The sequence below is a fragment of the Triturus cristatus genome, chromosome 7 (genome assembly GCF_964204655.1).
Source record: "Triturus cristatus chromosome 7, aTriCri1.1, whole genome shotgun sequence".
NCBI lineage: Eukaryota > Metazoa > Chordata > Amphibia > Caudata > Salamandridae > Triturus > Triturus cristatus.
This window is the reverse complement of record NC_140590.1, coordinates 1,169,610,979-1,169,634,811: the sequence shown is the minus strand read 5'-3', so window position 1 is coordinate 1,169,634,811 and position 23,833 is coordinate 1,169,610,979. Positions and strand designations below refer to the sequence as shown.

General features: G+C 52.9%; 1 protein-coding gene across 1 annotated transcript in view; it reads right to left on the bottom strand.

Annotated features, from left to right (window-relative positions):
- The window catches only part of SRCAP (Snf2 related CREBBP activator protein), a 1,742,136-nt gene that overhangs the window by 85,365 nt on the left and 1,632,938 nt on the right, over window positions 1-23,833 (bottom strand). Inside the window, exon 33 of the mRNA XM_085618450.1 lies at window positions 11,061-11,144. Within this exon, the coding sequence (XP_085474576.1) occupies window positions 11,061-11,144 (84 nt within the window). The remainder of the gene's footprint in view (window positions 1-11,060; window positions 11,145-23,833) is intronic.

The window sequence follows — 23,833 nt, the reverse complement described above, 5'->3', positions numbered from 1 at the left end:
TGCTTGCCAGCAGCCACCAACCGGAGGTCCCCAATCCCCCATTGGATAACACTGGGCCTCACCACTCTGCACCCGGCCTCCCTAGTGTCGCTGAGGGTGTAACAAGAGTGTATCCTTGACCCTGGGGGACCCCCGCCCCCAGAGTCTACCCCTAGAACCTCAACTGCCCCTACCAAAGACCTACCTCAAAACCAATAACAGTATTTTCCTCCAACGGATAACATAGACTGTTTTTCTGTGAAAAGTTTTTAAGTGTGGAGTTTTAAAGAATTTCTTTAGGTTTTCAAATTGCATTAACTAACAAAAACTCTTTTACTTACCTGTTTGCAGGAAATGTCCCAGAGTAGTATCCAGGTATACTACTCTAAGAAAAGTAATCTCAAAAGTAACTTACCTGTAATTTTACTGAAAAGCCCATTCAAGTCTATATACTGTATTTACAAAGTATTGCATTTCTCTGAAACCATATTGTAAGTCAAACACAGTGCATATACAATTACAAATCCAAACTGTATATTTACTGCAAAGTACTTATCACTTACCTGTGCCATGCTTGCTTAGTTCTAGAAAATAAAATAACTAAAAGAATATTTTTGATACAAAAACAATTGGTCTGAAGTTCAGTCTTTGAGTGTGTGAATTCATTTGTTGACTGAGTGTGTACAACAAATGCTTAACAGTGTCCTCTGATACTGCCTTACTGATTGTCCGCACTACCACAAATAGAGAGTGAGGTGCTATCTAACTTTACCTCTGCCTACCTTTGGGGTTCCACTTGACTCTGTGCACACTACACCTCACTTTGGTATAGTAAATACAGAGCCAGCTTCCTACAGTCTCCTTGCTATCGGCATGCTGTGGGCAAGGCGATGTGCCCTATGGTACCTTAGAGTTTTCTTGGATTTGAACTATTGACACACTGCACAGTCAAGGTCCTTGTGTTATGGAGGCAAACACAAATTGCAGACCAGGCATTATTCGTCGTGCAGGTACTTTGGTTGCACTGTGGGTACCTTCGAAATGGGGTATGTTTCATCACCACTCATGGAGCATTCTCCAGATTTAACCAAGGCTCTCCCCACTGCTGAAAGAGACAGTGCGTCACGTCCGAGTTCAGACGCCATTCGTGATCCATCATGCACCTGCGGCTGAGCTTGTCTGCCCTGGCGATCAAAGAACCTGCCAGGTGTTGAACCACCAGGGAAATGCCCTGATGTTCCAGCCATGTCCAGAGGCGCAGAGACTCTTGACATAGGGTCCACGACCCCACCCCGCCCTGTTTGTTGCAGTACCACATGGTGGTGGTCTGTGAACATCTACACTACTCTCCCCTTTACAGAGGGAAGGAATGCCTTTAGTGCAAGTCGGATCGCCCGAAGCTCCAGAAGATTGACATGGAACCGGGACTCCGCTGGAGACCAGAGTCCTCTGATCTCTGCCTCTCCCATGTGGCCGCCCCATCCCAGAAGGGACGCGTCCATCACAACTGAGTGTTCTGGTTGGGGAAGGGAGAGGGATCTGCCATTAACCCAATTGTGATTCGTGAGCCACCACTGCAATTGTTGTGCAGTGCCCTCCAAGATCTGGATGTGATCGGACAGGTTGCCCTGATGCTGTGCCCACTGGAACTTCAGGTCCCACTGCAAAGCCAGCATATGCCATCAGGCATGATCCACTAACAGGATGCAGGAGTCCATCAAGCACAGTAGCCAGAGGGTCATCCTGACCGAAACCCGGGATAGAGGCTGAGAGATCAGAATCATAGCCTGAATACCCCGAAACTGCGCCGAGTCTAGAACTGCTATGATGAAGAGGAGCTTCTGAGAGGGAATCAGGTGCGACTTCAGCACGTTAATGGAGAACCCCAGCAAATGCAGTAGGTCGGCCGTAGTCTGGAGGTGGGAGACGACTGCCTGGGGTAAGCCTGCCTTCAACAACCAGTCGTCAAGATAGGGGAAGACTGGAACCCCTGATCTGCGCAGATGAGCTGAGATCACCGCTATCACTTTCGTGAACACCTGAGGGGTGCTGGTAAGGCCAAAAGGGAGCATGGTGAACTGAATGTGCTTGTTGCCTACCGTGAACCGCAGGTAACGCCGGTGGGCCGGGGATATGAAAGTAAGCGTCGCACGAGTTACTTACCTTTGGTAACAATGTATCTGGTAGAGACGTTGTCTAGCCGCAGATTCCTTAACTTAGAATATCCCCAGGCGTCAGACTGGATCCGGAAAAAACTTTGAAACAGCACCTCTGCGCACTGGCACCACACGACCCCGCCCTGACGTCGTCCAGTCATATAAGTCCCTCCCAGCACGCTGACATCAGTTTTCTTCGGAGAAACTTTTCCGCGACACAACGCGGAGCCACCAATGAAAAAACTGTGAAGGTATGGGAACAGTGTACGATGGATGAAAATCCGTGAATAAAGTAGGAGGATGGTGCAGACACCATCGTAAAGGACAGAATTAGATATTACCTACCTAAGGTGAAAGAGCTGTGACAAAGAACCTCGCAAGCTAAGCGAAGACCCTTCCCAGTGTAAGAAGGGAAGAACATCTCAACAGACAGAAACGGACTGTTAGTACCATGCAGAATACCAGACAAAATTAGACTGTAAGTACCATGCAGAACCGTGCCGTCCAGCAAGAACGGAGAACAGAGAGAACAGTCCATCGCAGGAATGAAAAGTCTGGCACTGCCCCTGTAGTAACGGAGGTCTGAAACAGAGGCGAACAGAGTCCCAAAGAAGACTACCGTAGAGGAGCCCAGAACCCTGAGCAAACAGAGAAGGCAGAAGACAGCAGGAGAAGAAGACAAGGAAGAGGAATCTCCTGGTAAAGGACAATGGAAAAGGCCTCGTTCTACAGATAAGAAACCTGTGAGAGGGAGGCAAAATTAGAAACCCTTGAGAGGGAGTTAATGGTATTATGGTAAGTCTCAAAGGGACGCAATAATGTAAGCACCTATGAGAGAAAAGACCAATGCCAACTGTAACAGGGGGACCAGAGGAGAACCCCACTTGGCAAGGCCCTCACAGAATGGGGAGGCTGGGTGGGCGTTAAGGAATCTGCGGCTAGACAAAGTCTCTACCAGATACATCGTTACCGAAGGTAAGTAACTTGTACATCTGATAGAGACATCTAGCCGCAGATTCCTTAATTTAGAATAGATACCACAGCCATACCCCAAAGGGGAGGTGGGTCAGCGACAGATTAACAGACAGCGCCAAGCATTCAATCCGGCAACAGAGTGATGGAGAAAGGGGAGGGAGGCTGTGGCGGAACAGCCCAAGGGCAATCCAAGCAGTTCGGAAGAGCAGAAATAACGGGATGACAGGTATCCTAAAAATGGTGCGACACCATACCCATATTAAAAAAGGGGGCAGGTAGTTTGGCTTGAGCCATATACCAGAGTAAAGAAAGGGAGAAAGAAAGAAAGGGAGAAAGAAAGAAAGGGAGAAAGAAATAAAGAAAGGGAAAAAGAAAGAAAGGGCGAAAGAAAGAAAGGGATAAAGAAAGAAAGAAAGAAAGAAAAAGGAAGAGAAAGAAAGAAAGAAAGATAGATAAAGAAACAAAGAAAGACCACTCTTCGCTTAATGGTGCACAATCAGGACACAGACTTCAGTTCTAAAGAACCAGAAGAGATGGAACCAGAGCCTAACAGACTAGCCCATAGAAGGAAGGCTGAAGGAGCAGGTGCCAAAAGCCCAAAAGCAAGAGCTAGAACCTGAGCCATGTTATTGGAATAGGCAGCGGGACAAGAAACACGCCAAGTGCACACCCTATCCCAAAAAGGGGAAATAGGGGCAAATTGCATTAATGTTAAACCCGCTGAAGCAGGTAGAAACATGTTACAGAGACCTCCAAGTGGCTTACACAAAAAGCTGAAGAGTGCCCGACCGGGCAGTATGAAGCCAAAGCGAGAAACAACCCACAATATAGACTTGCAGGCAGTAGTCAAGGACCACGGGCATCATTAGAAGAGCTGTCCCGCAGGCGTAGCATTAACAAATGGAAGGAGCCTTAGAACACTCTAGAAAAGGCACGTACGGTGTGGAACACCAAAAGTGGAGCATTTCTCAAAGTGGGAAATCACCCCAGGAAGCGGAAGCAAGGAGGACTTTATGGGCAACTTGCAACAAGGCAAAAAAGCTCCCCCACACATCGCAGCCCTGAAAAGAGGTGGCGATGCAGTAAGAGGAATACCAAAGCAACCTGCACGTATACATAAATGCATAAATATATAAATATGTAGAGACAGAACAAGCCAGGAGCATGATTAGGTCTATGCTGGAGCATACCTAGTACAGTAAGGTAGGAGCCGGTGTTTAAGAGGAAAGCAAGAAACCTCCCAAGGAGGTGGAACGGGAAACAGGCAGGATAACCATGGTGCCAGAATATGGCACCAGGGAAAAACATAGAACGCTGTATAACGGATCACCAAGCGACGCATGGAGTCCGCAGGATCTCCAGGCCCAGGTGGGATAAGCAAGGCTATATAATAGCATACCAGGACCCCACATGGAGTATACATACCCCAAACAATGGGGAAAACCTCTTAGGGCAATAAGTCTTGCCAAAAGAGCGCCGTAATGAACCGAACCCATGAACATGAGTTCCAAGCCGTATGACAATACCGAGCTGAGCCACTGGCTCAACACCACAGTCAGAGGACCAGACACAGCAATCTGTGGAGCACGGACCAACCGGCAGCTCGAAGCAAAACGCATCCAAGGGATGCCAATAAAAGGGTAATCACTCTTGACTACAGGAAAATTAGACGTAAGGCTCACCGCCCATGTAAAATACGGAGCACAGCTTAAGGATGTGAAATGAAAAAGTATCAGCACCGAAGAAAGGTCTAAGACTACCTAAGTTGGGGGACGAAAGCCCGCAAGGAGCTGATGAACCGGCAACTCGGCGTGAGCATCAAAACAGCAAAACCCATCAAAGGGTAAGTCAACCAGTCGCTCCCGGATATTTTAGAGGAAGACACTGTCGCGTAACCAAGCGTGACGCCTTAAGGCAACAGAGCACGCCACAGCACGTCCCAAAGAATCCACAGTATCTAAAGCGGCGCAGATTGTGAATTTGGCAAGGTCGCGGCCATCCCGGAGGAGGCGAAGCAGATCCACCCGAGCACCGTCAGAGGAGGCCGAATGCAAAGACTCTGCAGAGTCCCACAGTGAAGAAGTAGCCCGTGCCAAAACACACATTGTATTCCAGGATCTTAGGGCCGCATTAGTGGAGGCAAAGACGTTCCTGCCCCATGACTCTAGCCATCGGGACTCCCGAGAGGGAGGAAGCTTTAGACGGGACAGGGAGGGGAAAGCAGTCTGCAACACAAACCCTTGCACATCAGGGTGTAAAAAAAGACAGACAGGATCATGCGGAGTGGGACGGAGGCGGTGCAACACTGAATGAGCCACCGGATCGCTTGAAGCCGGCTGGACCCAGGTAAATAAAAGGGTATCCTAAAGGGAAGCCTCAAAAGGTAGCAGAAGGGGGTTGCATGCTCAAAATGCGGGTGGCTGGTGAGACCACCCTCAAAAAAGCCGCACCGGCCTCGGTAGCCCTCCGTGGAGGGGACAACTCATCATCAGTGGAGGAGGGTTGTAAACTGACCAATGTTCCAGAGAAGTGAGTCCCATTGAAGAATGAGGATCCTGACGTTCTTCGGGAGGGGAAGAGCCTGTCGGATGTGGGCGAGGCGAAGAGCCTGCCAGATGTGGGGGAGGTGAAGAGCCTGCCAGATGTGGGGGAGGCGAAGAGCCTGCCAGATGTGGGGGAGGCGAAGAGCCTGCCAGATGTGGGGGAGGCGAAGAGCCTGCCAGATGTGGGGGAGGCGAAGAGCCTGCCAGATGTGGGGGAGGCGAAGAGCCTGCCAGATCTGGATAAATTCCAAGGAGGGCACCGCCAACAGTACGTCCTGTGATGTTGGACGAGAAGACAGCACCGAACGTTCTCCCGAGGCCTCTGGCGAAGAGTCCATAATTCTGCACCGACACAGCACTGAGGCGACGCGAGTGGGCGCCAATCCCACGTTATTAGATGCCAACTCGGCTACGTCTGGCGTCGATTCGGTACCCTCCGGCGCCGAGACTATGATAAGCTCCCCTTCCGAGGAAGGCGCAGACACCGGAGCCGGCGAGGCAGGCTTTCGGCACCGGCCTGGCGCCGACTCCACGGTATCCATGCCAGGCTCCGACTTAGTGGAAAGGAGCGGGGCGGAGCCGAGGAGGTGAGAATCCGACACGGTACGGCGCCAGCCCCAGACAGGCGGCTGCCTGCCTGCCCGCCCTGGGGCATAATAATAGGCTCCGACTCCGGAGAAAGCAATGGAGGCGGAGCCAAGCCACCGGCGCCGGAACGGAGGCGACCCCGGCTCCGGACAGGGGGCCGCCTGCCCAGCCCAGGGCATATGAACAGGCTCCGACTTTGGAGAAAGCAATGGAGGCGGAGCAGAGGAGACGAGCCCCCGGCGCCGGTACAGCGCCGACCCCGGCACCTGACCGGGAGCCTGGGATGTGCTCAGAGTAGGGCTATGAGCACCGGCAACCACCTGCTGCGCTGCAGGAAACCCAGCGGGGCTATGCGGGGCGGCGCCGTGGGTCGTGGAGGACGACTCTGGTGGGCCATGCCCTAACAACTCCACGTGGACCGGAGGGGGGGGGGGGGGGGTCTGGAGAGGAGACCCAACTGGGCTGCGCCCCAACGGTACCACATCTCCAACATCCCTGGGGGGTAGACGCTCAATTGCCACCGAGGGCAAACCCATCGGCGAGTCCGTCGGAGAGCCCACAAGAAGCGGAGGCCCCGAGGACGTCCCAGGGACGGGAGAGGGCCCAAGGGAGGCTTGCAAAGCTGCAGCGTATGCCTCCATTTGGGCCCGAGTCGCCCCCACACCCGGAAAGGGTAGGTAGGGCGACTGCTGGGAGCGCACTTCCATAACGTTCCGGGAACCAGAGCTCCTGACAACAGAAGAAGGGGAGGTTTTAGACCTTGGCGACAAGCGCCTCGACTTACCAAGTGGCGAACGTCAGCCCCGGACCCTGAACGACGGCGGGAGGGACCTGCTGTTGAAGAAGCCATGGGGCGAGATGACTCCGACCTAGACAACTGCGCGGAGAGAAGCTTCATACGGCGCTTGCGCCGAGACTTGGGCTTCAGGTGTTGGCACGCCTCGCAGTCCGTGGAGTCATGGTGCTCGCCCAGACACCACATACAAATAAGATGCGGGTCCGTCGAGGACATTTGTCGCGAACAGGAAGTAAACGTTTTAAAGTCCGAAGGCATCGCACACTGTTGCCCGACGCGAAGCGTCGACAAGGCCTGAAAACAGGCCAGAGGAACCGCTCACTCCGGATCCGCGTTGCATGCGGAAAAGAAGGAAACTGATGTCAGGGTGCCAGGAGGGACTTGTATGACCTCGCGGACGTCATGTACGTGGACGACGTCAGGGCGGGGTCGTGTGGCGCCGTCCCTCGGCGCGCAGAGGTGCTGCTGCAAAGTTTTTTGCGGATCCAGCCTGACGCCTGGGGATATTCTAAGTTAAGGAATCTGCGGCTAGATGGCTCTATCAGATCTGCAAGTCCAACGCTACCATCCAGTCTTGCGGGTTGAGGGCAGACCAGAGCTGAGCAAGTTTGAGCATCTTGAACTTCTCCTTCCGGAGGAAGCAATTGACGCTCCGAAGGTCTAAGATAGAATGCAGACCCTTGTCCTTTTTGGGGACCAGAAAGTAGTGGGAATAATAACCACAACCTATTTCTGGCCCAGGAACACGCTCGATGGCCCCCTTGGCCAAGAGGGCCGTGACTTCCTGCTGAAGTGCAAGATGGTCCCCCGACATGCAGTGGTACTGAGGTGGCATGGCTGGAGGGGAAGTCTCGGAGGGGAGGGAGTAGCCCCTTCGGACAATTTGCAGCACCCACTTTGCCGATGTGATGTTGTGCCAGTGGGGGAGATGATGGTGAATTCTGCCGCCCACTGGCGTTTGATGTGCCTGAAAGGTCAGACTAAGAAGGCTTTGCAGTGGATGCTGCGGGGTGGAGGAGGACTGACCCCGCCCGCTGGCCCCCAGAACCGCCTCGATGGTTCCCACGTCCGCGGCTGCAGTGAGGATGTTGCTGCGCAGGCCTGTGGCTCTGGAACTAATGTGTTGGGGCACCCCTTCCGTGGCCACGAAAGGAGCGAAAAACAGAAGGTGAGTGGCTGATAGGCCCAAGGACTTGGCCGTAGCCCGTGAGTCCTTAAAGCGCTCCAACGCACTATCCGCTTTATTGCCAAAAAGGCGAATGCCATCAAAGGGCATGTCCATCAAAGTGTTCTGGACATCCCCTGAGAAGCCAGTTGTCCTCAGCCAGGCGTGGTGCCGAAGCACCACCGTAGTGGAAATCGCCCTGCCCAGCGAGTCGGCGGTATCAAGCCCACAACGAATAGTGAACTTAGCTGCGTCTCTCCCAGCTGCTGTAGCTTGGGAGAGTACTGTCCGTGCCTCCTCCAGACAGTTGGGCAGCACCTGCGCAACCGTATCCCACAGAGTGGGCATAACGGCCCGAGGCATGCTGTGTTCACCGATCACAGCCCTAAGCTGGCAGATGAAAACAGCTTCTTGCAAGATGCTCCAGCTTCTTGGACTCCCTCTCCGGAGGTGTGGAAGGGAACGCGCTCTGGGAAGCAGCGGCTTGGACCACCAAGCTCTCGGGAGTGGGGTGTTGGGAGAGAAAGAGGGGGGGGGTCGCCTGGAGCTGGGCAATGGCGTTGGGCCACGTTCCGGTCCACAGGAGCCCCTGTGTTGGGCCTGGACCAAGTGCCCAAAAGAACGTCAGTAAGTGCGTCATTAAAAGTTAGCAAGGGCTCCGAAGAGGTTGCCGCCAGCTGAGGCACTTCTGTCAGGAGGTTAGTCCTGACAGCCACTGTAGGGAGTTCGAGGTGGAGGGCCTTGGTTGCCCTACGCAACACCACTGCGTAACTGGCTCCCTCCTCCGTAGCCACGGTGGGAGGAAACATAATGCCAAGGTCAGGTGAGGTGTCAAGACCACTGGCATCCCCCAAATCCTCTGCCCAGTCCGGATCATAATCACACTGTTGTGTGAGAGGGTCCTCCCCTTCCTCTGAAGTCTGTAAAACCGCTGAAAATAAAGAGGACAGGACATAGCGGTAAAAAGGCCCCATCGGCGTCTGAACTGGTGTCGAGCGACACCGATCCAGTGCTGTGTCCGGTTCAGAGCTGAAACTGGGGTCGGCGGTGGCACCGGACGACATCAATGGTGGTGCCAGAAGAGGGGTCGACACCGGTGGAGGTGTTATGAGGTCAACCGGTGTCACCCGGGATCCAAGCCCGGATCCAGGGGGGGGGGGGGGGGGGGGGGGGGGTGTCCTGCGGTGCCGGGGCCTAAGCCGTCAGCGGCGCCAAGGCCGGAGCCGCCGGCCATGGAAGGGTAGGACCCCCACTCGGGCCCGCAGGGCCCGTTGGTGCACCGGCGGGGCCACACGGCCCAAAGAGTCAGGCCATGGCAGCAAGAAACTCTTGCACCTGAGCAGGCGTCGCCGACGGACCTGGAAAGGGTGGGTAGGCTGGATACGACGTCGCAGGCTCCGCCGGAGCCACGGGGGTGTCACCACTCGCACCCTCTGCCGCGAGGGGAAGTCTAGGCGCAACAATGCTTCTTCGACTTCTTTTTGGAATGCTTCGACTGACCTGACCCAGAGTGTGAAGACTTAAATCCAGAGCCGACGGCTGGACTTCCAGCAACTTTCGGGATCGCTCCCGCAAAGTCTTTGGCGCCATGGCCCGGCAGTTGGGGCACGACTTGGAGTTGTGGTTGCGCCCCAGGTAGTAGAGACACACGCGGTGTGGGTCCGTCACTGACATCATGCGGTGACAGTCTCTACAGTTCTTAAAGCCGGGCATCCCTACGACACCAGGAGTCAATCGACTCGAAAAAAGTAAGAGAAAAGGCCTAGAAAAAACTCAGTCAAAAAGTGACTGGGGGTACTAAGTCTTGCTTGCTGGCGTGGAAAAAGAAAGTCGCGGGAGGGCGGTGTCTAAGTAGCTGCTGCAACTACATCTCGGCGACCACGACGCCAACGAGGGACGCGGAGCCGCACAACGCCACCTTCCAACACGCAGGGGGTACTGCTGACTAAACTTTACGGATCCAGTCTGACGCCTGGGGGTAATTCTAAGGTAACAAATCTATCACTACGTGTTTCTTTCAGATTGATATCTCACTGACCCTGCATTGCATGATAGCAAGATCTGCAGCATTAGAATTCCTTAGTGGTTCAGGGCCAAGTTATTACTGTGAGTGTTTAGCATATTAGGGGCTACATTTTCTATTTACCTAGGCTTTTAAAAACTGGGTTTAATAGTGGTGTTTTCAGACAAATAGACTAATAATAATCTGGTTAAAGTGAAGTGTTTTCAAACCTCCTCCGCCCCAATCCCCCTCAAAAAAGTAATGTAGTGAATGACACTTCTTAAAGGCATGTTTTATGTACCTGTTATGAGAAATCAAAAAGAACCCTACAAGAGAGAACAGACTCTTCTAGAGGTAAGTGGGTGAGCAGGCATATCTGAAGGGAAGCCACTTGCCACTCTCTGGGGGAGGCATTGCTTTAGGGGAGCCAGGCCACAGGGAAACCTATGATGTAAACTATAGTGAGCCAATCTCAAGGACTTCACTGCATGACTCGCCTGCAGAAGATTTAGAATGACTCAATGTGGGCCCACTGAACACTGATGTCTCTTGGTCTGGTGTAGCCTATTCCAAACTCCTGCTTTTTGTGGAAGTGAATAGTGCCAGGTTGTAGATGAGATCCTAAACATAGAAAACAGGCAAACATCTGCCCCTGGGGCAGCAGAGTGGGCAGACAGATCTCAGAAGAGGGAAGAGCAGGGCAGCTCTGAAGGGGAAGTGCTTGAGCGAAAAAGCACCTCAGGCGGAGTAAGTGTGCATTTGATCGCATTTTAGGCAGCTATAAACCACCAGAAAGACAAACATCACGAGAAATGCAGGGTTGGCTCACTTCACCAAATTAGACAGAAAACTTTACCTCTGCTTGCTTCAGCTCTTCCTTGCTTATGTCCTCCATGGATGATTCTAGAAAGTTCATGGCATAACGCTCAATGGGAGTCAACTGCAAGGTAAGAGACTGACCATTAGCACATTACACATCAGAGACTGTCACTCAGCACACCACACAGTTAACAATCTATAAATCACAGAGTGAGTGTCCGATACTACAGACAGAACACGACTGACAACATCCAAAAAAGTTACTTTGTTTGGAGAGCTCATTACGCGTCTTTTGGATCCTGGTCACACTGCGGGATACAGGTTTTCTAGAGGCTCTATATAACATTACCATGAAAAATGTTCTATGGGTATAGCTAGAGTTGCCACCAGACAGGTATTTACTGACCTGTCAGGTATTTTCATGTCCAAAAAGTAAAAAAATATAAAATAAGAATTAGGACAACCATTAACATCTAGTATTCTCCCCCCTTGACATATAAAAACGGTAGCAACAAATTCAAGATTAAAACACATTAAAAGCATGTCAGTGGTATCTTGGCCAGTAATTGTTAACCTTTTAACATGAGTGGATACCTACTGAATCATAATGATTGTTAATTTAGGCAAAGTTGGTGCAATTAGCTCTTCCAGGGAGTGCAAGTTTTCACAAATTTATCAACTTTACAATGGAAGCAGTGGATATAATTAACTGCATAACCTTAACCCTTTCGAAGCTAGCCTCCCATCCCTTTTTCATACCACCCTCCTCCCTAGCCCCACTCTCACTACAACCCTCTCCATCCCCTCTCTCCTTCCCCTCGCCCTCTCTCTCTACATCCTCTCCTCTCCCTCCCCATCTCTCCTCTCGCCTTGCCCTTTTTCCCTCTCCTCCCCAGCCCACATAAAAATGGCACCAACAAACTGTTTGATGTACTAACGTGGCCCTCTTCTCAGCTGACAGAAACACAGCAAGTAATGTTACCGATTCTGCCGAGAATGAGGGAAGGCATAAAGAGAGCAGAATGCTGTAGCTGTTTTCACTAGGTAAAATGGGATAATTTGGTTGCGTAATGGGAAAGGTTGTTTTTAGTTGTTTTTCTGCATTTTATGCGTTAACACAGCTGGGGTATTTTGAAAGGGCACATTTGATTTTCATATCGTGTATAAGTTTCACTTATGAGAGGAGACTTTTGAGTGTTTGATTCTTGTTTTCACATCGTTGGGGACACAGTGAGGGTGGCTAAGGGTGGGGATTTTCGTAGCTTTAAAGGGATGACAATTTTTGTTTTTGAATCATTAAGTCTATCACGTTGGAGTGGATGGCTAAGAGCATGCTTTTAATCTTTTACAGTAACCCCTGACGAAGAACCTTATTGGTTCGAAATGCATTGGGTCACATGGAAAATTGCAAAATTGCACACGTTTATGTTAAAGCTTGGATGAGCTGCAGAAAACGTTTGAAAATGCATAAATAAACATCAAGTGAACTTCAGCTGTCTCCGGATTGACTCTACATATTGATTAAGATGATGATGAGTACTACAGGTTTAATTAGCTTGGTTCACTTTGGACTACTTGCTTTAAAAATGAAAAATTGGATTATATGGAAGACTTTTTTTCCTTCGCAGCAGTGCAACAGCAGTGGTCGCAATCCGCGTCACTTTTTTCAGTGAGGAACACAATTTTGGTATTTTTCAAAGAGGTTTTTTACCATTTTTCTGTGCTTTCACCCTACTTTCAGTTTGTGGTGCAAACCAGTGAAAAACCCATGAGTGATGCATGAAAGCTATATATTTCTGACAAGTAGTCAACAGTCTGAATTCAGCAAAGGGTCATATGTGTAGATCGCTCAAGGTTTTACCAAAGTAACTAATGAACAAGTTACTTACCTTCGGTAACAATATATCTGTAAGAGACAGATTAGTTATGGATCCCACACCTTAGAATTACCCCCAGGCGTCAGACTGGATCCGGAGAATTTTGCTTCAGCAGTACCCCTGCACGTCGGTAGGTGGTGTCAGTCTACTCCACGTTCTTCGTTAGCGTCAATGTCGCCGGAATGACCTCGCGGTATCTACTTAGACGCCGCCCCTGTGTGCTGACGTCAGTTCTTTACACAACATTCCACGCCAGAAGCGCAGTGCCATGCAAGACACTGACCACTGGTGCATAAAACTAGGGCCCTGCAGGGAAGTCCCTCACCCTAGAAGTCAGTTCACAGAAGAGGGAGGATGGGTGGGGCGGTGAGGAATCCATAACTAATATAGGTCACTTATAGATATATCGTTACCGAAGGTAAGTAACATGTTCATCTGAAAGAGACAATTAGTTAAGGATTCCTCACCTTAAAATAGATACCCAAGCAATACCAACCAAGGAGGAGGGTCTGCGAAACAAGTTCACTCCAGAAAGTCCTGGAGAACTGAACGGCCAAAGAAGCAATCGCTCCAGACTTGGCTGTCCAGGCAATAGAGTTTGGTAAACGTGTGCAATGAAGCCCACGTAGCTGCCTGGCAGATGTCATGAAGAGGGACTCCACGTCCCACAGCAGTAGTGGCTGCCGTCGCCCTGGTGGAATGGGCACGCAACCACACTGGAAATTCCTTTTTCGCTAAGAAGTAGCAGATTTTGATGCAAAGAACGACCCATCGAGAGATGGTTAGTTTCTGCATGGCCGGACCTTTCTTGGCGCCCACATAGCAAAAAAGAGCTGGTCATCCACCCGGAATGGTTTTGTGCCATCGAGATAGAAGGAAAGCGCACGTTTTGGATCCAGACGGTGGAGCCTCTTCTCCTCTTTAGAAGGATGCGGGGGTGGGAAGAAGGTGGGCAAAGTGATGTTCTGTCTTATGTGTAAAGAAGTAACCACTTTGGGAAGGAAAGCAGGTCGAGTTCGAAGGACAACCTTGTCCGGATGAACAGCAAGGAAAGGAGGATTTGAAGAAATAGCCTGAAACTCACTCACCCTGTGAGCGGAGGTGATGGCAACCAGAGAAGCAGTCTTTAAAGTCAAGAGTCTGGGAGGACAATTATGTAGCAGCTCGAAGGGAGCGCACATAAGGTAAGTCAGAACAAGGTTTAAGTCCCACTGGGGCATTACGAAAGGAGTAGGAGGAAACAGGTGAGTAATGCCCTTAAAGAAACAATTTACAATAGGGTACTTGAAAGGAGAAGGCAGATCAGGAAGGCTAAGAAAGGCCGAAATGGCCCAAAGATAGCCCTTAAGGTTGCCCAGAGCAGAGCCCTGCTGGGCCAAAGAAACCAGGAAGAGGAGAACCTCAGAAAGGGGGTCAGAGAGGGGATCCACAGCTTTTGCTGTGCACCATTCCACACATTTGTTCCATCTGCAGGGGTATACCGTTTTGGTGGAGGGACGTCTGGCTGCCAAGGTAACATTACAGACTTCAGGAGGAAGGTCGAAGGCTGTTAACTATTGCAGCTCAATCTCCACGCAAGGAGGTGGAGGCTGGACAGGTTGGGGTGGAGGACCGTCCCCCTGCTGCTGCGACAGAAGAGCCTCCCGAAGGGGCAGTCTCAATGGAGTATTGATGGCCATGTTCAAGAGCTCGGGATACCAGCCACTTTGTGCCCAGTCCGGAGCCACAAGAATTACTTGGGCCCGGTAGCGCTTTATCTTCAGCACTCTGGGCAGAAGTGGTATAGGCGGAAAGGCATATAGAAGACCACAATTCCACTCGCAACGAAAAGTGTAGCCTAGCAAGTGCCGCCTTGGAAATCCCAACGCGCAGAACTGCTGACATTGCACGTTCTCTTCGGTGGTAAATAGATACAACCAAGGCTCTCCCCAGTGCTGAAAGAGACCTTGCACCACCTCAGAGTGAAGACACCATTCGTGATCCATCAAGCACCTGTAGTCTGAGTTTGTCTGCCCTGGCGTTCAGGGAACCTGCCATGTGTTGAACCACCAGGGACATGCCCTGATGTTCCAGTCATTTCCTGAGACAAAAGGCCTCCTGACAGAGGGTCCACGACCCCCCTCCGCCCTGTTTATTGCAATACCACATGGCGGAAGTGTTGCCTGTGAACACCTGCACTACTCTCCCTTTGGCAGAAGGAAGGAATGCCTTCAGTGCTAGACAAATCGTCCGGTACTCCAGAACTTTGATGTGGCTGGAACATCGGTATCATAGCCCGAATATCCCGGAATCGCTGCTTGGGAGGATAGGCCCGAAACTGCGCTGTGTCCAGAACCGCTCCAATGAACATGAGCTTCTGAGAAGAGTGCAGGTGGGACTTCGGCGCGTTGACTGTAAACCCCAGCGAATGCAGGAGGTCACCCGTTGTCTGGAGGTGGGAGACGACAGCCTGGGGCGAGCTCGCCTTCAACAACCAGTCGTCGAGATAGGGGAAGAGTGGAACCCCTGCTCTACGCAGACGAGCTGCGACCACCTCTATCACTTTAGTGAACACCCGAAGGGCGCTGGTAAGGCCAAAGGGAAACACGGTAAACTGAAAATGCTCGTGGCATACCATGAGCCGTAGGTAATCCTGTGAGCTGGCAGGACGGGGATGCGGAAATCAGCGGCCTGCAAATCCAACGCTACCATCCAGTCTCCAGGGTCGAGGGCAGATAGAACCTGAGCCAATGTCAACATTTTGAAGGAAGCGGTTGACATCCCTGAGGTCAAAGATAAGATGCAGGCCTTTGTCCTTCTTGGGCACCAGGAAGTAGTAGGATTAGCAGCCACAACCTACTTCTGGCACAGGGACTCGCTTGATGGCTCCCTTGGCCAAGAGAGCTGCAATTTACTGACTGAGAAGGGCCAGATGATCCTCCGACATGTGATGGAATGCAGGTAGCATGGAGGGAGGGGAAGTCTCGAAGGGGAGGGTGTAGCCCCTTCGGACTATCTGCAAAACCCACCTATCCGACGTGATGTTGTGCCAGTGGGGGAGTTGATGGCCAATCCTGCCGCCCACTGGCAACTGGTGGCCCTGAAAGGTCGGACTAGGAAGGTTTGATAGCTGCAGCAGAGGGGGCACTGGTGGACTGGCTCGCCCGCTAGCCCCCAGAACCACAGCGGTGGGTCCCACATCCCCGGCACCGCAGAGGCTGGAAAAGCCTGCGCAGGACTGTGGCTCTGGGCGGAACTTGGTGAGGCACCCCTTCCGTAGCCATGAAAGGGGTAAAAGCAGACTGTGCAGGGTGAGAGGTGGTAGCAAGGCCCAAGGATCTGGACGTAGCCCTACAATCCTTGACGCGCTCAAGCGCATTGTCCGCCTTGTCGATAAACAAGAGACGGCCATCAAGGGGCATGTACAAAAGGGTCGATTGGACATCGCTCGAGAAGCCAGAGTACCTCAGCCAGGCGTCGCGTCTCAGGGCTACTGACATTGAAATCGTCCTGCCTAGCAAGTCAGCGGTGTCCAGCCCACAGAGAACGGCGAACTTTGCTGCATCCCTCCCTTCAGCGACCGCACGGGAGAGTATGGCCTGGGCCTCCTCCAGGCACCGTGGCAGCACTTGCGCAACCATGTCCCACACAGAGTGGGTGTAATGGCCCAAGAGACATGCGGTGTTCACAGACTGCAGTCCTAAGCTGGCGGAAGGAAACATCTTCCCAAAATGATCCAGCTTCTTGGATTCCCTATCTAGGTGAGCAGAAGCTCTTAGGTGTAGGGTGTTGGGAGAGGAAATTGGGGTCACCCGGGAATGGGCGGTGGGCAATCATCCTATCCACAGGAACTCCTGTGCTGGGCTTGGACCAGGTGCCCAGAAGGAGGTCTGTGAGGGCCTCACTGAACGGCAGCAGGGGATCCCAAGAGGCTGCTGCTGGTTGAAGCACCTCAGTTAGGAGGTTAGTCTTGACTGGGAACCGTAGGTAACTGAAGGCCCAAGGACTCAGCCGACCTATGCAACAGCCCAGCGTAGGAGGCTCCCTCCTCCGTAGCCATGGTAGAGGGAGAAAGCATACCAAGGTCTGGGGATGTATCCAGACGACTGGCCTCACCCAGATCCTCCATTCAGTCCAGCTCTTCCAGCTGGTCTGCTAGAGGGTCAATAGAACCCCCCCCCCCCCCCCGCCCCCCAAGTCCTCCTCACCCTCCTCTCAGGGCAATAAGGAATGCCAGGATAGAACAGAGGTACAAAAGTACCGGTCAAGCCGGTACGTCCGCCTTCATGTCCATGTCGAGGGGGTGGCCAGGGTCAACGCCAGCTGGGGACACAACCGGCGTCGGAAGGGACAGAGGCGTCGCCAATGGATTCGGCGCAGGAGGTATCGTAAGGTCGACCGGCGCCAACCCAGATTCAGGCCTGGATACCTGGGGGCCCTGCGGCGCCAGGACCAAAGCCACCAGAATCAAAGGCCTAGAACCTCCAGCTGAGTCTGCGGGGTCCGAAGGCACCCCGGCGGAGTACGGCTGCCCAAAGATGGAGTGGAGGGCTTCGTAAAAGCTACAAAGTTGGGCAGGGGTCGTCCCAGCTCCCGAGAAAGGAGGGAAGCTCTGAGCCGACCCAACAGGCTCCGCGGGTGGAGCCGGACTACCTTCTGCATCCCGCATTGCGTCGGCCGACGGACTGGGAGAAGGCGAAGAGCGACAGTGCTTCTCCGCCTTCTTCGTGTGCTTCGACTTACCCGAAGACGAAGTTTTCGAAGAGGAGTTATGGTGGTGACTTCGCGATCGGTTCAGTGACCTCGTTCTCGACCGGTATCTCTAAGAGTGCGGAGCTGACTGCCGGGCCTTGGGAAGGTTTCGGGTCCGCTACCAAAAAGAATTCGGGTTCATGGCCCGGCTGTCGGAGCAGGACTTCGGGATGTGGTCACTCGCCAAGCATCAGAGGCACACGAGATGCGGGTCCATGACAGACATCAACTTGTGGCAGAAGTCACAAGGTTTGAAGCCGGTCCATCAATGTGACATCATTTGCACCAGGAGTCTAACAACTCATAAAAGAAGTCGACAAAAAGCTGGAGCGGAAAAAGATAGAACTGACATCAGGGGTGGTGTCTAAGTAGATACAGCGACGTCACTCCGGCGATCACGATGCCAACGACGAACGAGGAGTCGACAGACGCCACCTACCAACACGCAGGGGTACTGCTGAAGAAAAATTCTCTGGATCCAGTCTGATGCCTGGGGGTAATTCTAAGGTAAGGAATCCATAACTAATAGCCTCTTTCGGATCTAGTATTTAGGGGCAACCCTGAAGAACAAGTTACTTACCTTCGGTAACGATGTATCTGTAAGAAACATTAGTTAGTTAGATTCCTCACCTTAGAATATCCCCAGGCATCAGACTGGATCCGGAAGATTTTTCGTCAGCAATACCCCTTGCGCGTCGCTAGGCGTCGTCTGCGGCTCCGCGTCCGTCGTCGGCGTCGTGCGCCGGGATGACGTCGGAGTACTTAGACGCCGCCCTCGCGCGCTGACGTCAGTTCTTGTACATAGCCTTCCGCGCCAGGAACGCAGAGCCATTCAAAGACCGACACTGGTGCCAAAAATAAAATCTAGGGGCCTGAAAAGGATAACCTTAACCCTAGATGTCAGTTCGCAGAACGGGGAGGATGGGTGGGTCGGTGAGGAATCTAACTAACTAATGTTTCTTACAGATACATCGTTACCGAAGGTAAGTAACTTGTTCATCTGAAAGAAACACGTTAGTTAGATTCCTCACCTTAGAATAGATACCCAAGCAATACCATCCCCGGAGGTGGGTCTGCGAACCAAGATCACACCAGAAAGTCCTGGAGGACAGAACGGCCAAAGAAGCCATCCCTCCGGACTTGGCTGTCAAGGCAATAATGCCTGGCAAACGTGTGTAGCGAAGCCCACGTCGCCGCCTGACAGATGTCCTGCAAAGGGACTCCCCGTCCCAAGGCAGTAGTAGCCGCCGTGGCCCGAGTAGAATGGGCACGCAGCCCAACAGGAGGGTCCTTTTTAGCCAAGGAATAGCAAATTTTTATACACAAAACGACCCACCGAGAGATGGTCCGTTTGTGCACAGCTTTCCCCTTCTTAGCGCCCACGTACCCAACAAAAAGCTGGTCGTCCACCCGGAACTGTTTTGTGCGGTCCAGATAAAAGGAGAGCGCACGTTTTGGGTCCAGACGGTGGAGCCTCTCTTCCTCTTTGGAAGGATGCGGAGGCGGAAAGAAGGTGGGCAAGGTGACAGACTGCCCAAGGTGAAATGGAGTCACCACTTTAGGAAGAAAGGAAGGACGAGGCCGAAGGACAACCTTGTCCGGATGAACAGACAGAAAAGGAGGCTTTGAAGATAAAGCCTGGAGCTCACTCACCCGTCTAGCCGAGGTGATGGCTACCAGAAAAGCAGTCTTAAGAGTCAGAAGACGAAGGGGACAATTGTGAAGAGGCTCGAAGGGAGCGCACATCAAGAATGTCAAGACCAGATTCAAGTCCCACTGAGGCATTACAAAAGGGACAGGAGGGAACGTGTGTGTAATGCCTTTGAGAAAGCGTGTAACCACAGGGGACTTGAAAAGAGAAGGCTGATCAGGAAGCCGCTGTGAGAAGTTGGCCTGATATGTAGTGCTCATTATTCTAGTGATCACTGTGTATCATTCCAAACGACCCTTATTGATGATTGGTTGTAAGTCAACCTTTTTGACCAGCTATCCTAGTAGCGTGGATACGAGCAGTCTTAGGCTAAACTCTAGAGGGCGTGTTAAGCCAGCTGTTTACCATCACATATACCCCTTGAACACCAAGTGAAAGGACACCACACAAGTTGTTATGAAAATAAAAGGATATTTATTTATAACAAGACTACCCTGGCTCTTTATGAGTCAGGGAGCTAAGCACACTACAAAACTCTTAGGAAAATACTTCAGTTGCACAATTTACACAAATGCCCGAGGGGCACGAGAAACCACCTACACTAACAGTGAAATGCGAATGGTTAGAGTCTGGAGATACTGATCCCGGAGTGATCCGATCAGTGGGACTAAACGAAAAAGGAACTGGACACTTGTAGAGCGAACCTGCGATGGAGCACCGAGATGCTCGAGTTACCTAGCCCGGAGGCTGCGGCTGCGTGAAGTTCGTCAAGATGTCGGGAGTCCTCGTGTAGTCTCAGGAGCCTGAAAGAAGAAGTTGCTGGCAGGCGATCAGTGACGATGTTCAGAGCGATCCAAGCCTGGATCGGTGGTGAAGGAAAACCTGAAAGCAGAGGGGACTCAGTTCTCAACCGCTAGCCAGCGATCGTGTGGGTACCAGGAGGGTACCGGCTGAAGTCACCTCGACCAGGTGAGTGGGTGACGTCGGACTCGGCTGTTCCTCGGACCAGGAGGCGCGGCGGCGACCCGGATGGAGGGCGAGCTGTCCCACGAAGGTGTCTGCTGTCGATGATGCTGGGCCCAGGAAGGGGCAGCGAATCTTGGCAGTGGCCACCCAAGCGGGGGAGTCAAGATGGCGTCGGGAGTGGACCAGGAGGGTCCGTGGTACTCCTCTGTTGAAGGGGAGCAAGAGCCAGTCGGGAGCAACCAGACTAGCGATGAAACAATCGTGGTGCGTCGTGAAGAGGGCCACAAGCCGGTCGGCAAGTGGTCGAACAACGCGGTGAACAACAAGGAGCGGAAGGGCCCCCACGCAGATCTCGGGGATGCTGGGGAGGCAGACTTCGATGCTGGAGCTGCTCAGGGTTAGGGCTTCTCAAACCCTAGGTGCACTCACTCGAGGGTCCCTCGGTGGGCGTGCTAGATAAGCGTCGTGCAGGTTCTGAAGATAGCCGGTCCCGCAGGTCTCGTCACACCTACGACTCTCAGCTGAGCTGATGAGGGAGGTAAAAGGTCAGAGATGGCAGGGAACTCGGGTCTCGTCGAGCTGGGCAGTCTTGATCCGTAGGAGAGACTTACAGCAAACCGCAAGCGCTTAGATGGTGCCTGCTGGTGCAGGGTGGCTACTCCTTAGCCACAAGGGAGAGTCTTCAGAAATAGTCAAGAGTTCCTTTCGTGGAAAGTAGTTCGTGATTCGGAGTTACCCGATTATCTGATTATCCAATTTTGGGAAGGGGACTCGCTCCTACCTTTATTCTAAGAAAAGGGGCTGGCCCGTGACTAGGTTCTACCTATGGGTGGAGCCAGGAGGGGGGTGGTTACACCCCTATCCTTTGTCCGGCTTCGCGCCAGCTCAGGGGCTGGTGTGCCCCCGAAACTGGTTTGAGCCGGGCTATGCACAGTGAGCACCAGGTTGCTACTTGCAGTCACCTTCCTTTCAGCCCTGCCTACCTGGGATACACAAACCCTGTCTGGGACGGTGCTAACACCGCCCTCGACAGGAAACCCTTTGTCCAAGCTCCCCTTGCTGGAAGGTCCCCCAGCAGCAGGAGGTCAGACTTGTGTCTGGTGGCAGCATCCATTTTGTGATGCTGAGGCGTGAGTCAACTTTAACCGGGGTTCAAGGTTACTTCCATGTCGTGTCCCTCTAAAAGGGGGGAATGCTAACCCCGTCACCAGGACTGGCGAGGGGTTCGTATTCCCATTCGTATGACACCTTACTCGACATGTATAGGTGATGCGATGCCAAAGTTAGCAAATAACCGCAAGGATTATAATGCATTAAAAGTAGTTGGCCCGCGTCACCATGGAACGGCTATTAGGGCTTGGTTCCGCAAGCCGTCGACGGGCTCAGCTCGCGCCAGAGCACCGTCCCACATGATTCCCTGCACTCTGCCTTCAGGATTGATAAGGCCTGCTATAGGAGTGACTGATAGGAATCCATGTGTCCATTTTAGGGTTTAGGTGTAGGAATACTACACCTACAGCAACGGGTGATTACACCACGTGGCCCCAGCTGTCGTGCAGCCAGTTGTGTCAGATTTGGGCGGCCATTCCAGGGGTGGCATAATACATGCTTCAGCCCCTGGTAGGCCCTGGGTACACCGATGCCCTGGATACCTGTGGTATGCTGAGACAGGGACTGACAAGGTGGCCCAGTTCCAATTAGTGGATGCACCTAACGTACATGTGTGTTAATTTCGAGAGAGAACAGCTAGGCTGTGGGTCTGATTGGCAGGCCCACAGCCGGAGAAAGTCGTAAACCAATGAAGCAAAAGCAAAAAAATCTGGGTGATCATAGGATTGCAGACCCTACTCTCCTACAGCCGCAAGAAGGTGGAGATGGCAGCAAGATAACCTTTCAGGGTGCCCAGGGCAGAGCCCTGCCGGGCCAGAGAAAGAAGAAAGAGGAGAACCTCAGAAAGAGGGGCGGAAAGGGGATCCACAGCCTTTGCTGTGCACCATGCCACAAATTTGTTCCACCGGCAGGCGTATACCGACTTTGTGGAGGGACGCCTGGCTGCCAGAATGATATCACAGACTTCAGGAGGCAAGTCAAATGGCATCAACTGCCGCCACTCAATCTCCACGCATGGAGGTGGAAGCTGGACAGGTTCGGGTGGAGGACCGTCCCCTGCTGCTGCGACAGAAGATCCTCCCGAAGGGGCAGACCTATCGGGGGATCGGTCAACATACTGAGTAGCTCGGGATACCAGTATCTTCGTGCCCAATCCGGAGCCACCAAGATGACTTGGGCCCGGTCGTGCCTGATCTTCTTCAGCACTCTGGGCAGAAGTGGTATAGGCGGAAAGGCGTACAACAGACCGCAACTCCACTCGTGACGAAAAGCGTCGCCGAGCGAGTGCCGCCTTGGAAATTCCAACGCGCAGAACTGCTGACATTGCGCGTTCTCTTCGGTGGCGAATAGATCTAACCAAGGCTCTCCCCACTGCTGAAAGAGACCTTGCGCCACTTCGGAGTTCAGACGCCATTCGTGATCCATCATGCACCGGCGGCTGAGTTCGTCTGCTCTGGCGTTCAGAGAGCCCGCCAGATGTTGAACCACTAGGGTGACGCCCTGGTGTTCCAGCCATGTCCAGAGGCGCAGAGCCTCCTGACAAAGGGTCCACGACCCCACCCCGCCCTGTTAGTTGCAATACCACATGGCGGTGGTGTTGTCCGTGAACACCTGCACGACACTTCCCCTGACAGAGGGAAGGAAGGCTTTCAGTGCAAGCCGGATCGCTCTCAACTCCAACAGGTTGATGTGGAGACGAGACTCCGCCGGAGACCAGAGGCCTCTGATCTCCGCCTCTCCCATATGGCCACCCCATCCCAGGAGGGACGCATCCGTCACTACGACATGCTCCGGTTGGGGAAGGGAGAGGCTCTTGCCCTTGACCCACTCGCGGTCCGTGAGCCACCACTGCAACTGCTGTGCAGTGCCCTCCGAGATCAAGACATGGTCGGACAGGTTGCCGTGATGCTGGGCCCACTGAAACTTCAGGTCCCACTGCAGAGCCCGCATGCGCCGCCTGGCGTGATGCACTAGTAGGATGCAGGAGGCCATCAGCCCCAGAAGCCGCAACACTAGCCTGACCGAAACCCGGGATAGAGGCCGAAAGATGGGAATCAGGGCCTGTATATCCCGGACCCGCTGTTCCGGTGGATGGACCCGGAACTGCGCCGAATCGAGAACCGCTCCGATGAAGAGGAGCGTCTGAGAGGGACTCAGGTGTGACTTCGGCACGTTGATGGAAAACCCCAGCAAATGCAGGAGATCCGCCGTAGTCTGGAGGTGGGAGACGACTGCCTGGGGCGAGCCCGCCTTCAACAACCAGTCGTCGAGATAGGGGAAGACTGGAACCCCTGATCTGCGCAGATGAGCTGCGACCACTGCCATCACTTTCGTGAACACCCGAGGGGCACTGGTGAGGCCGAAGGGGAGCACGGTAAACTGAAAGTGCTCCTGGCCCACCGTGAACCGCAGGTAACGCCGATGGGCCGGCAGGACGGGGATATGGAAATATGCGTCCTGCAAGTCCAACGCTAC